At 37.0% G+C, this 12,679-nt stretch overlaps 2 protein-coding genes across 3 annotated transcripts in view; both read left to right on the plus strand.

Annotated features, from left to right (window-relative positions):
• Positions 1 to 9,866, plus strand: part of LOC6638235 (mitogen-activated protein kinase kinase kinase kinase 5) — a 66,271-nt gene extending 56,405 nt beyond the window's left edge. The window contains exons 7-14 of one of the 2 annotated variants that reach the window (XM_023175923.2): positions 1,745 to 1,783; positions 6,535 to 6,919; positions 6,978 to 7,095; positions 7,169 to 7,522; positions 7,588 to 8,031; positions 8,096 to 8,320; positions 8,387 to 8,513; positions 9,047 to 9,866. In XM_023175923.2, coding sequence (XP_023031691.1) covers positions 1,745 to 1,783; positions 6,535 to 6,919; positions 6,978 to 7,095; positions 7,169 to 7,522; positions 7,588 to 8,031; positions 8,096 to 8,320; positions 8,387 to 8,513; positions 9,047 to 9,146 — 1,792 coding nt within the window. In that variant the 3' untranslated portion in view covers positions 9,147 to 9,866. The remainder of the gene's footprint in view (positions 1 to 1,744; positions 1,784 to 6,534; positions 6,920 to 6,977; positions 7,096 to 7,168; positions 7,523 to 7,587; positions 8,032 to 8,095; positions 8,321 to 8,386; positions 8,514 to 9,046) is intronic. The other variant, XM_023175926.2, reaches the window with a different exon arrangement.
• A 693-nt stretch (positions 9,867 to 10,559) lies between these two features.
• On the plus strand, positions 10,560 to 11,788 carry LOC6638208 (ribosomal RNA-processing protein 8). The gene is made up of 2 exons (XM_023176700.2): positions 10,560 to 10,784; positions 10,845 to 11,788. The coding sequence occupies exons 1-2, from the start codon at positions 10,615 to 10,617 to the stop codon at positions 11,758 to 11,760; spliced, it is 1,086 nt and encodes a 361-aa protein (XP_023032468.1). The 5' UTR covers positions 10,560 to 10,614; the 3' UTR covers positions 11,761 to 11,788.
• The last annotated feature ends 891 nt before the right edge of the window (positions 11,789 to 12,679 follow it).

A 12,679-nucleotide genomic window follows, 5' to 3' on the forward strand; every position in this document is an offset into this window, starting at 1 on the left:
TCGAATTTCAAATATTTCACGGGTTTTGCTTGATTTTAGAAATTATTTTATATATAGAATTAGATTCTATCTAATAAAATATATAATTCTGGGTTCGAAATTGTTACCTCTTTATAGGAAATTTCATCAGTTTTTCTTTCTTACTGTCCTTTAAAATTTCCTTGGTAGGAATAACATGCATAATTCCTAAAACAATTTTCTTTACAAAATGAATATAGTAAGCTTACTTGAAATTTATACTGAATACGTGTAGGTCCTTTGCCATTTAAGCACTTGAAATTTGTTGCTCTGTGTTGTAATAAGCAACAAGAATGGCTATAACTTCTATCCCTCTCTCCCCTCTCTTTCTCTCTTGCTCATCTTGCTTAAGATAAGTTTCAGTTAAGAACTAAACTGCAAGTTATTAAAAACAAAATGAAAACGAGAAACTTTTCCAAAGAAATTAATTAGGGGGCATCAAGTATACGCCAAGTTGTGCGAGCAGTAAGCAGCATGCAACTGAGAGATGGAATGATGCAAGTTGCAGCAGCAGCAGCAGCAGCAGAATCTCAAGACAGAGAAAGACAAGAGTGAGTGTGGGAGGGAGAGAGGGATGTGAAGTTATTTGTTCTCTTAAAGGATTACACATTGTATGGCAGAGGTTAAAAATGTTTCTGTAGAGAAGAAGGAGCAAATGCCGGAAGTATCGTTTGACATATACAAAGAAGCAAAGAGTTGCGCCCTTACCAATGACTTTTTATTTTTTTTTTCGCCTCTTTGATGGCTCTTAACTCCTTCAGTTGATGATGATGACGATGATGATGGCGACCAAAAAGTTTTACCGCCGTCATGGTTAATTTCATTTAAACCTTCATAAACAGAAAGAATAACAAAAACAAGAACCACAGTAGCAGAAGCAGCAACAGCGGGCGGCGGCATAATAAAAATATTTGTTTCTTTCCTTTTTCGGTTTTTTTTTTTTGTTCCTTTTCTGCTCGTTGCTGCGGCCTAAAAGAAAAACATTATTAATTGCTTTCACAGACAAGAAAAACAACGAGCAAAACGGGAAAACTGAAAGCAAATCTGGGCAATATTTTCCACTTTTCGGTTAGGAAAATGTGCTGGAAAAAATCGCATTGAAAATGAAGAAGAAGATAGCACAAAAAAAAAACCTAAAAATAACGAAAATTATGTCCATGAAAATTGGATGATGCGTTTAATTAGGCATAAGACCTACTGGGGCCAGCTTTTATTTCTCTCTCTCTCTCTCTTAGTTGATTTCTATCTCTTTTGCTCTTGTTTTTGGGCCAAACTGACTTTTGCATGAATGAATTTTTGAATTTTGTTTATCCTGTTTTGCTTTTTACTTTCTTCTCTATCTCTCATTGATATTAACAAATGGGATTTGGTCTTTCGGGGTTTGCTCTCCCCTGACTGTGTCTCCCTTACTCTTTTCCTATATACACATATATATATATCTATATATAAGTATTACCTTTATTTTAATTTAGTTTGTAATTTCTTGAGGGGGCTCAATACTAATTTGTTTATCTCCACACAAACAAACACTCTAAAATTGTGAGATATTTAAACATACAATATACTTAAAACAACAACAAAAAGAAAAAATTGTTTTTTCAATTGATTTTTGATTTTGTTTACACACCAAATCTTTTATTCCGTATATTTCTTCTATTCTGTTTTTCTTTTTTGTATTTTCTTTTTCTTCTTCTCGTATTTGTTTTTGCATTTAATTTTTTTGTAGGAGCCTCTTACAATATATTGATGAGGAGCTAAAGCTAAGGTAACTACACCCAAAATAAAACAAAATCCCCACAAATATGTATTCAACCAATTCTTCTTTCTATAATATAATATTTTGAGCTAGGCTCGGGATATTCACTTGTAGATACCCCACCAATATACTTGAACTTTATTCATTCACTTATTCACTTACTCACACACACACACACCAACACCCACACTTAGTAACTAACCAACACTTGACTTTGATTTAGCGTTAAGTTCATTCCACTGAGCAAAAGTTTGCCATCCATTCACTAACACGTGCCCACATATATACTTAGTATATGGCATAAAGTCCTGACTGAAAGACGCAGCTGGCATTTATCAAGTGAAAACCACTCACACACATACCATAACACAGACACAGACACATACCCTAGCCTCATCATCTCGTGACCACGTCAGTTTATTATCCTTAAAGAACAACAAAAACAACAACCAACACTATCAACATTTTCAGTTTTGCGGGTTTTTTTACCCTTACAATGGGTTTTAATCATTTTGTCATCGTGTTTATTTATGGTATGGCTACTTTTGCCCCAAAATCTATGCTACAAAGGAAAAACAATGTTGGCCCAAAATAGTATGCTAAGAAAGAAAGACTATTTCTTGACCCGAAACAGTATGCTACAGTAAATTAGGGGCTATAGAAGTTTAGGATTAACGGCCTCTATATAAATATTTAAATCAAGATATGGAGACGTTCATCTATTCGATTTAAAGTTTCCATAACGATTTTTGTCTGATAATCCCAATAACTGATTTATTCTCTATGCAAATACGTATACAGAGAAGTATATATAATTTTGTTGACCAATTCTATACACCAAATTAGCCAAGAGAAGCTTATCTCTCAAGAGACTTTAACTTCTTAGGGTATTTAAACATGGACTTTGATTTCTATTCAACTACCTTAAAGCTTTCTCTAAAAATGGAAATTTATTTCATATAAATATTCTCTACGAAGTTTGTAAAAGTTAATCAAGCCAGAAGTTAATAAAAACCAAAGAAAATGAGTAGAGAAAAGATTCAAATAGATAAAAATTAACCACTAAAAGTTACCTCAAATATTTACCAACTTTCAACACAAAAGTTGGCAAGGAATCTCAGAGTTTTGAAATAAAGAGAACTCCTTAGAGATACGAGTAGTTTAATGTTCAAACTCAAAGTATTGCGATCTTAATCATTTCAATAACTAAGACATTACATTTCCTTTTCACTAGTTGACACAGGTTGGAAGTGTATTCAAATTTCGCCTAGCCGATAATAAAACTTTGCAGATTGTTCATTCCGTTTCATTGTTGTTTTTCTTTTATATTAAGTTACGTTTTACCTACCGTTGATTTTCTTTATAATTTAGTTTTGCTTCTTCTTCTTCTTCTATGGCCTTTGTTTGGTCTAGAACAAAAGAGTCGCCTATCTGCTGCCTTCTACTGACTGAATACAGGAGTAGAAAAAGGAACTGAAAGCGGGTATATGGCTCAACTCCTTGGCCAAATCAAAAGAAAATAAAATAAAATCATTTCTCAACTAATTTATACAGTATATCGACCCTGCATTCCTCAATGAAATCTGCTCGATTTGTTTTACCCTTTTTTCCCTTCTTTATTGTTTATTTATTACTATGGGATGTGTCTCTGTTTGTGTGTGCGTGCGTGGGACTGTGTGTGTGAGTCTGGGATTGCACATTTCTTTTATAGTTATTGTAGTTATTTCTGTGTGTATAACCAAAGTGCAAATAATTCCAGGGGCATTGATGAATTTTTAAGCAATTGAAATGAAAACAAGAAAAAAGGAACAAATTGCAATTATGTTATAAAACTAATACAGAAAAATTGGCAAAACCAAAACGATTTCTGTTACAAAAGATTTTTCCACAAAAACTTTTTTTTTTGTTTTGCTTATTTTATTTATATATTTCATTCTATTTTCTTTCGTTTCTACGTTTTGTGCCCTTACCTAACAGGGGTATTAAAGTTTTCAAAATAGGTTGGTTAGGAATGGAAAAAGAGATTTTTAAATTTAGAAATTAGATATAAATCTGTGTACTCTTTCTATATATTTTAGTTTAGCGGTATTATATGCAGATCTAGGATTAGGACTAAGACTATGATAGTTTATAAATAAGATTCCCTATTTTTGTAGTCAGCTTTATTTTCAACCTAGATCAAATATCATATTGGAAAAACCAGTTGTATCCATAATTTTCATAGAAGACTTTTCAAAAATAGAAACTTAAGTGGTTTAATAATATTGGTTGGTCCACGAAAATCACTTTAAAAGCGAAAGTCTCCAATTGAAAGCACTTTTTTTTAGTAAAGCGACTAACCTATAAAAGATATAGAAACCATTTAGAAAATAAAGGAATGAAAGGGCATTCAAAACATTCGATTCGATGTATTAGAAGATAAAGGCCATTATTTTTGGAAGACTCGAACTGAAACCTCATTGAAAGATAAGGAATTTATGGGCATATTGGGGTATTACGGTAAACTTATTTCAATTGTATGATAATAGCATGTTAAGAATATAGAAGAATATGGAAACTTACCTTGATAAAAATAGAAAATATAAACAAATTTATCATAATACAAAAATATCGCCCGATTAAGTATTGTTTATATTTTAAATCCAGAAATCTAGATATTTTCAAAATTCAAATTTAGCTAGAGTATAAAAAAAAGTTCGTTTTAGCTTTGGAAAATTATTTCAACCATTTCCGACCTTATGGTATTTGTCTGTGTGTGTGTGTGTGTGTGTGTTTTGTGGAAAAATTGTTAGCATTTTGTTTTTAGTAGAATTAATTTGCCAAGATTTTTTGTGTGTTTCTACACATTTTGCTTTCGTTTTCTTCATTTTGTTTCTTCTTTTTGGTTGTTGTGTGTAAATTGTGTAAGCATTTGTGTGTGTGTGTGTTCCTGTTTTAGTTATGTGCATTCATGTGCGAGGCAATTTTCTATTCAGGCATTTCGTGTTTTCGTTTTTTGTGTGTGTATATTTGTGTGTTTTGTCTGTCTATAGTTTTTGTGTATGTCTTTATGTTGTGTTTATGTATGTCTGTGTGTTTGAGTGTGTGTATCTGTTGAGCATTTTGTATTTGCATCTCATGCATAATTTATGGCTTCATATATTAGTTTATTTATATATATATTTTTTGCACCATCAACAACAAACAAACAAATAGGCAAAAAAGAAGCAATCACCCATGCACATACACATTTACACTTAGTGGACATGGCAGGCGTGGTCACACGTACACACACACACAAACACGTACATCCGCCCTTGTTTTAGCCATAATTTAATTAAAAGCATAATCCGCTTACCAAAACCGAAGCGAACCCTCCGAGTGAGTCGTCCAGCGAGTTGGGGTTAAGAAGATGAAAGCTTATTGCGGTTTGCCACAAAGAGTTTATCATTTCGATTGCATGCGTGTGTTCAGATCAAAAGACATACACACACACACACACACACAAATAGACACAGCTCCCCCTAGAACACTTGACACTTTCCAAATAGAGACCACATAATGACCACCATTCGAAGAAAATGTGTTTTGTGTGACAATAGAAGATGAAGATGATTCTCAACAACTTTTGGCTTTCTCTCTTCTCTTTCGCTCTCTCTTCCCATACACACCGTACACCCACACTTACACTCTTAATCCTCCCACTCTCTCTCTTGTCCGCTCTCTGTTAATCTCCGTCCTCCATCCATCCCCTAATCCGTTCCGATCCGAACCGTACCGTTCCGTTCTATTCCGTTCCAAATGTTGTTCAATTTCTGCTGATTCTGCAGAGCAACATTGCCATTAAATGACACCAAAGATTCTTCCTCTGTGCTCGAGTGCAGCTGCTCCCACAATGGCGGCGGTGGAGGCGGAGGTGGAGGAGGTGGCATCGGAGGAGGAGTAGGGAGCGGGGCAAATGGAAGCAGCATTGGAGGAATCAGCAGTCACGGTGGAGGCGGCAATGGCATCGGCGTCGGCGTTGGCGTTGGCGGCGGTGGCAATGGCATGGGTCATCATCATCATCATCATCACCATCATCAGCAACAGCAGCAGCAACATCAGTCACATCAACAACAGCAACATCAACAACAGCAACAACAACACCAACAGCAGCCACATCATCTGCAACATCAGCAACAACATTTGCAATCACATCAGCAACAACAACAACAACATCTCCATCATCATCCAGCATTGACTTCGTCCAGCACCAGCAGCGCCTTGTTCTCGTCCCTAAATGCCACAAATTGCAATTCGAACTCAACACCCTTAACCACATCCGCATCATTGGCCACCATGCCAGGGCTGAGTGCCTATTTGGGTATGGGTTTATCCAATTTGCGTACCACCAGCATTTGCGATGATGACGACGATGATGTCGATCTTGATCTTGTCGATATTGCCATGAATAATGCAATTGGTCCATCAACATCGGCTGCTGCTGTCGCCGCTGCCGCCGCCGGTGTTATTGGTGGCTCTGCCGTTGGCTCTAATTCCGGCTCCGGTTGCTCCGCCTCTGCTGCCCATTATCTAAGACATAGCAGCAATTATCGTTCGGCAGCAGCCGCTCAGGCATCATCCCAGGCATCATCATCATCGATAAATCCCTCGGCGATGGCTTCAGCTACAGCTACTTCGAATGGTCATCATGGTTTTATCTCATCATCCAGCACTTCTACTACGTCCGCGTCATCATCAGCTTCGTTTTATAATCGCCTACTACTCCTCGATAATTCTAGCGGTGATGCAGTTGGCGGTGGCGGTGGAGGAGCAGTTAATTCTACCACCAATGGCCTCCTTGTCGATAAGCATGAATCATCATCATCATCATCATCAATGGCAGCAGCAGCAGCATCCACTCCATCAACTGTGACACAAACAGTTGGCGATGGCTTTCAAATGCATTCCGCATGCCCATCCACTTCTTCTTCGGCGGCAGCATCTTCTGCTAATCCCCCTACAGAGGTTGGACTGGCGTCCAGCAGCTCCAGTAGTTCCACCCATCTCTATCAGAATTTGTTGAGAAGCAGCAGCACGGGAGGAGAATCACCGCAAACATCAGTTGCCACAACCAGCCACAATTCATCCTCCAATAACTGTGATTATCGGCTTGAGAGTAACCAGGTGAGCTAATACCAATATTTAAATTATCTTTCCCGGCTCATAATAATCTTCCATTTAGAACGGCTTGGAGGATTCACCAAGACGCCATAGCTCCATGGATCAATTGATTGGACTTCTCAATGATATGGGTAGACCGCGTAGCCTAAGCGATGGTGGCACCCAAGACGATGATGATGGTTAGTTAGCAGAGACAGAAAGTCTCCTTTAACAAACGTTCCCCCGTTAATTGATATTTCGTCTCTCTTGCAGTTGAGAAGGAGGCCCAACCGGATCTCTTGAATAATACGCCACCGGTTCCCCCCAAACGTTCGCATCGTCGTCGCCATACACCACCGCGTCCCATTTCGAATGGTTTGCCACCGACGCCCAAAGTGCATATGGGTGCCTGTTTTTCCAAAATCTTCAATGGTTGTCCGTTGCGTGTGCATTGCACTGCCTCATGGATACATCCGGAGACGCGGGATCAACATTTGCTAATTGGTGCCGAGGAGGGCATCTATAACCTCAATATGAATGAACTTCATGATGCGGCCATTGATCAGCTATTTCCGCGTCGCACCACCTGGCTGTATGTGATTAAGGATGTGCTGATGAGTCTGTCAGGTAAACGATAAGAGATTCCATCGATCTTTAAGGACTTGTAATGACTTCCTTATACCTTCCCCTAGGCAAATCCTGTCAATTGTACAGGCACGATCTCGTTGCCCTGCATTCCAAGCAGACGGTGCGCTTTTCGCTGCACATGAACAAGATACCAGAGCGTCTGGTGCCCAGGAAATTTGCCCTAACCACCAAGGTGCCGGACACAAAGGGTTGCACTCAATGTTGCGTCACACGGAATCCCTACAATGGCTATAAATATCTTTGTGGGGCAACGCCCAGCGGCATTTTCCTAATGCAATGGTATGATCCGCTCAATAAATTCATGCTTCTGAAGCAATGTGAATGGCCAGCCATTAGTATATTGGGTGGTGGTCATGGATGTGTCCAAAATGGACATACACCTGTCTTTGAGATGATTATAACGCCCGAACTGGAGTACCCAATTGTGTGTACGGGTGTGCGTAAAGCTCTCAATGGTTGCCTCAAGCTCGAGCTCATCAATATGAATAGTAAGTGGAGAGACGTGGAGAACTTTTGTGTGGATTAAGCAAAATGTAATTATATTTTGTTTAGGTGCCAGTTGGTTCCATGGACCGGAAGACCTAGAGTATGACGCCATGGCCACGATGGTGCCGCGTCGCGACCTATTGAAGGTGGTGCGTGTTCACCAGGTGGAAAAGGACGCCATTCTCGTTTGCTATGGCAATCTAATACAGGTGGTAACGCTCCAAGGCAATCCCAAGCAGCACAAGAAAATGGTATCACAGCTGAATTTTGATTTTAATGTGGACAGTATTGGTAGGTCAAAGGAGATATTAATTCCAATGTTTTTATTTAATTGAAATCTCTTTTTTCGTCTTGTAGTTTGTTTGCCGGACAGCGTTTTAGCATTCCATAAGCACGGCATGCAGGGCAAGTCGCTGCGCAATGGTGAAATAACGCAGGAAATCAAGGATATGAGTCGCACCTATCGACTGCTGGGTAGTGATAAGTAAGTATATGTTTATTAAAACATAGATTGCTTTGGGGAAAAGTCTAAGTCAAAACCTATGAGTAACATTCTTGAGTGTCTAAGCGTAAAATGCGACTATAGAGATGCGAAATGTGCAATACATGCCCCTAAAAGTATGCATTAGAAAATCGTTTTTTGACATACATAGTCAATTAGGACATAAAAATATTGGAAGTATGAATGGAGAGCATTCTAAGCCTTTAGGGATGTAATATGGGCCCCCTAAAGTAGGCAACAAGAGCTCGAGACTACAAACCCTGAGATTATTGTCTTTTAAATTCCAATTGTTAAAAAAATAAACGTTTTTCTATAGGTTGGAGATTCATTTCCAGAAAAATAGAAACTTTTGTAAGCTTGACTTTAGAAAAGATTCGTTAAAAATATGTTTACCCTCTTTTAATCTTCGTTTTTACTCAATGTACAGTTACAATTACAAACCTAACTTTTATTTCTAATCATTTTGTCAATAGTTGTCGATTCACTTCTAATAACTTTCATTCTCTTTTTTGCAGGGTGGTTGCCTTGGAGAGTCAATTGTTGCGCACTGGATCGCTGGGCAGCGAGGAAGGACACGATCTGTATATTCTAGCCGGTCATGAGGCCAGCTATTAAAACAGATAAACTTCTAAAATCGACACCCCACACAAACACACACACACCACCACCAACACAACCAACTTTCCCCTTTCCCCACATAATCTGATTGTTATAATTTACACAATTGTTCGATACACAATAAATTTTAAAGGCAAAAGCAAAACAGAAAGAAAAAACGACGTCGTCGCGGTCAACGTCAGCTGCAATGTCGGCGTCGTCGTCATCGTCAACTACTAACTGTAATTTAATTACAATTACTCGTAGACCTAAGCACTAAATAACTAAAAACAAAAGAAAAAACAAATTTATAGAAATTATATAAACCGAGCGAGATTCGCGAAGCTACTTAGCGCAATTTTATCGTGGTACGTAGAGGCAACCGGATGCAGTAACTAGTTCTAGAACCAAATCAACCAACAACAATAATGTCATCAAAGATAACCAATTTCTTCCTCATCCACAAAAATTAAAAATTTGATAATTCTTTGCCAATTCCATCAATATATATATCTGGTACCCTGAGATCTTCGCTACTCCTCAAAAATTCCGTTGTAGTTATATTTTTGTATTACAAATTTATTTAAAAATTAATCATAAAAGAAAAATGCTTTAATTTATTCAATTAATTCTAATTAAATTATTTAAGAAATTTGTGTGTCACCAATCACAAAAACAACAACAACAAAATCCCAATAAAAAGCAATGTTTCTATATAGTCAGCAACAACAACAAGAACAAGAAGCAACAAAAAAAAAACTATTAATTTACCTTCTAGAATTCCAACAATTAACAAATTGATTTTGCTTTCTAAACAAAATTCAATATAATAAAATAATTGGCTCAATATCTAGAGAAAGAGAACGAGAGATAAATTGAAAAACAAAATAATAGAAAACAATTTAGAGAAGGTTTGTTGGGAAGCAAAATAGACACTAAGACTAAGACTTTTCTAAAAACTAATAAACACAGCAAAAACAAAAACAAAAAAAAAAAACAAAACAAACAAAAAAGGAGATAAAAACAAAACAAATATTAAATGATTCAAATCAATAATTAAATTTCAAATTGTAAACGATATTTAGACTAAGCAAAACAACAACAAAAAATATACAACTTTCCAAGCAGCACGTTTTATGGTCTTCAGTTGTAAAAAAAAAAAAACAAAATAAATAAATATTTTACTAGAATTTAAGTTAATTAGTTCTTATGAGAAACAAAAGCATAAAACCCAAAACTATAAAATAACTTGTTGATCTTTAGTTTAGAGCAAAAAAAAAAAACCAACAAAAAATAAAAAGAAATAAAAAATATTTGAAAAAGAATCAGCAAAGCGATTTTTAAATTTCCCGCGCAGTCCGAAATGTTATCGTTAGAGAGCAGATTTATCGGCTGTTAATCGATAATTATGTTTACGTTGTCCAACACTGTGCGTCTGTTCACGTGTTGTAGCCGAAATAAACAAAACAATAAAGTATATTAGAAAATGAAACCATTTGAAGTGCCGCCATGGGAAAAGGGATCCGAAATCATAGAGTTCCCCACAGTTGGAGGATCAAGGACAAATGGAGTCACCGCGCCGGTTAAAAAAAAGAAACCAAAAAAGAAGAAAAAACCAAAGCAGCAGAAGGAGCACCAGGATGGAAGCAAATTCAGGTTAATTAAAACTTGAAAACTATTCGACTTATAGGATATTTATTGTAATTTGAATTACAGTTATCGAGCAGGACATGGTCCCCTGGCACCACCCAAAGATTCTTCCTCAGACGACGATTCTGAGGATGATACCGAAAGTGGAATCAAGGCCATGCACAAGATTCGCCAGGGTCGCATAGAGAAGTCGCGACCCTCCGCCCAAGTGACCAAGGGCTCCAAGAAGCAACTAAATCTTAGTCCAGCTTTGACACAAGCAGCTGTTGAGGCAATGGACACCACTTCTACACCCACATCGACAGCTCCTTCACCAGCTAATGGAAGCTTGGCTGGCAAATTTCAATCAGAACTATTGGGTGGACGCTTTCGTTATATCAATGAGCAACTCTATAGTATGACAAGTCGCAAAGCTGAATCCTTGTTCAGTTCAGATGCATCTGCCTTTGAGGCCTATCATGCCGGCTATCGGCAGCAGGTGGAAAAGTGGCCCACAAATCCTCTAACACGGATCATCAAGACAGTAAAGAGACTGCCCAAGACAGCAATTATTGGTGACTTTGGTTGCGGTGAGGGTAAATTGGCTCAATCGGTGCCCAATAAAGTTTACTCCATGGATTTAGTGTCCAATCGTGATGATATCATAGCATGCAATATAACCGAAACTCCTCTGAAAGATCAATCGCTCGATGTGGCCGTCTATTGCCTCTCGCTGATGGGTACCAACCTAAATGACTTTCTACTCGAAGCCAATCGCCTGCTCAAATTGCATGGCAATCTCTATATAGCTGAAATACAATCAAGATTCGAGGATGTACGTGAATTTGTTCGTTGTCTAAGTGCCTGCGGCTTTGATCTCATCAAAAAGGATGTGGCTGTTAATTACTTTTATTTCTTTCATTTTCGTAAAATGCGCCATGTACCCAAAACTGTAAAATTGACACCATTTTCGCTGAAACCTTGTTTATATAGAAAACGTTGAAAGAATAAAAATTGACATAAAACTTGAATTCGAATTGATATCCACCGAAAATATTTTGTTATCCCACACTAAAGCTCTGGTAACTCGCATCATTTGCGAGCAATGTTAAATAATAACATTTTTTTGAACTTCAATTCAAATCAATAATTATAAAAATTTAAGAATATATGTTTAAAGTTAGTAATTGTAAGTTGTGGAACAGTGTTTAGTCAAGTTAAAATGAAATAAATTCTTTTAATTTTTTCTATAGTGAAGTAACTTAAATTTTATCGGCTAAGTACTAGAATTAGCACTAAGTGCCCTATAGAAATTTCTGGTATAATTTGGTCTGTCAATCAAAATCAAAATATCGTAAATTTAAATTTATTGCATTGTAAAATGTGGGTTATGGCAAAACTTTGCATTTTTCATTGACATTAATACACCTGGAATGCGCAAAGCCTCCCAAACGATAAAATATAGATTTTTTAAACTAAAACAAAAGATTTTGTTGAAAAAAGTAAGTAAATAACAAAATAACTGAAAATATTCAAAAAAGTTAACAGTTAGTTAACAGAGTGTCATGGATAACTTTAGATTAACAGTGTGGCTAACATTAAATTGTTAACATTTCAACGAAAGTTTTGATGGTGGTGGTTGTTTTTAGTTTTTAAATGTATCTCTCAGTATTTCCAACTGTAAATGTATCTCTCAGTACCAGTTTGCTCTTCGTGCGCGTAGCATTTCGAATAGATTCATATTGAAAAAAGAAAACACGGTACGTCTTCTGAGTGTATTTGTGTGTGTGTGTATGGGTGTGAGAGAGTGTGTGCCAAAAGAGCAGAAAAAGAAAATTTTTTTCGCTTGTTTCTTTGGATTTTATTCTTGTGCAAAAGCGCGCAATATTCCTCGACCAAATGTGTTTTGTGTGTGGTTTAAA

This window comes from Drosophila willistoni, assembly GCF_018902025.1.
Source record: "Drosophila willistoni isolate 14030-0811.24 chromosome 2L unlocalized genomic scaffold, UCI_dwil_1.1 Seg139, whole genome shotgun sequence".
In the NCBI taxonomy this organism is placed as follows: domain Eukaryota; kingdom Metazoa; phylum Arthropoda; class Insecta; order Diptera; family Drosophilidae; genus Drosophila; species Drosophila willistoni.

Excerpts from the sequence above, each read along its gene's own strand:
- LOC6638208 (XM_023176700.2), top strand. The coding sequence starts at position 10,615 with ATGAAACCATTTGAAGTGCCGCCATGGGAAAAGGGATCCGAAATCATA. Across the intron at positions 10,785-10,844 it reads CAGGATGGAAGCAAATTCAG|TTATCGAGCAGGACATGGTC; the intron begins GTTAATTAAAAC and ends TTTGAATTACAG.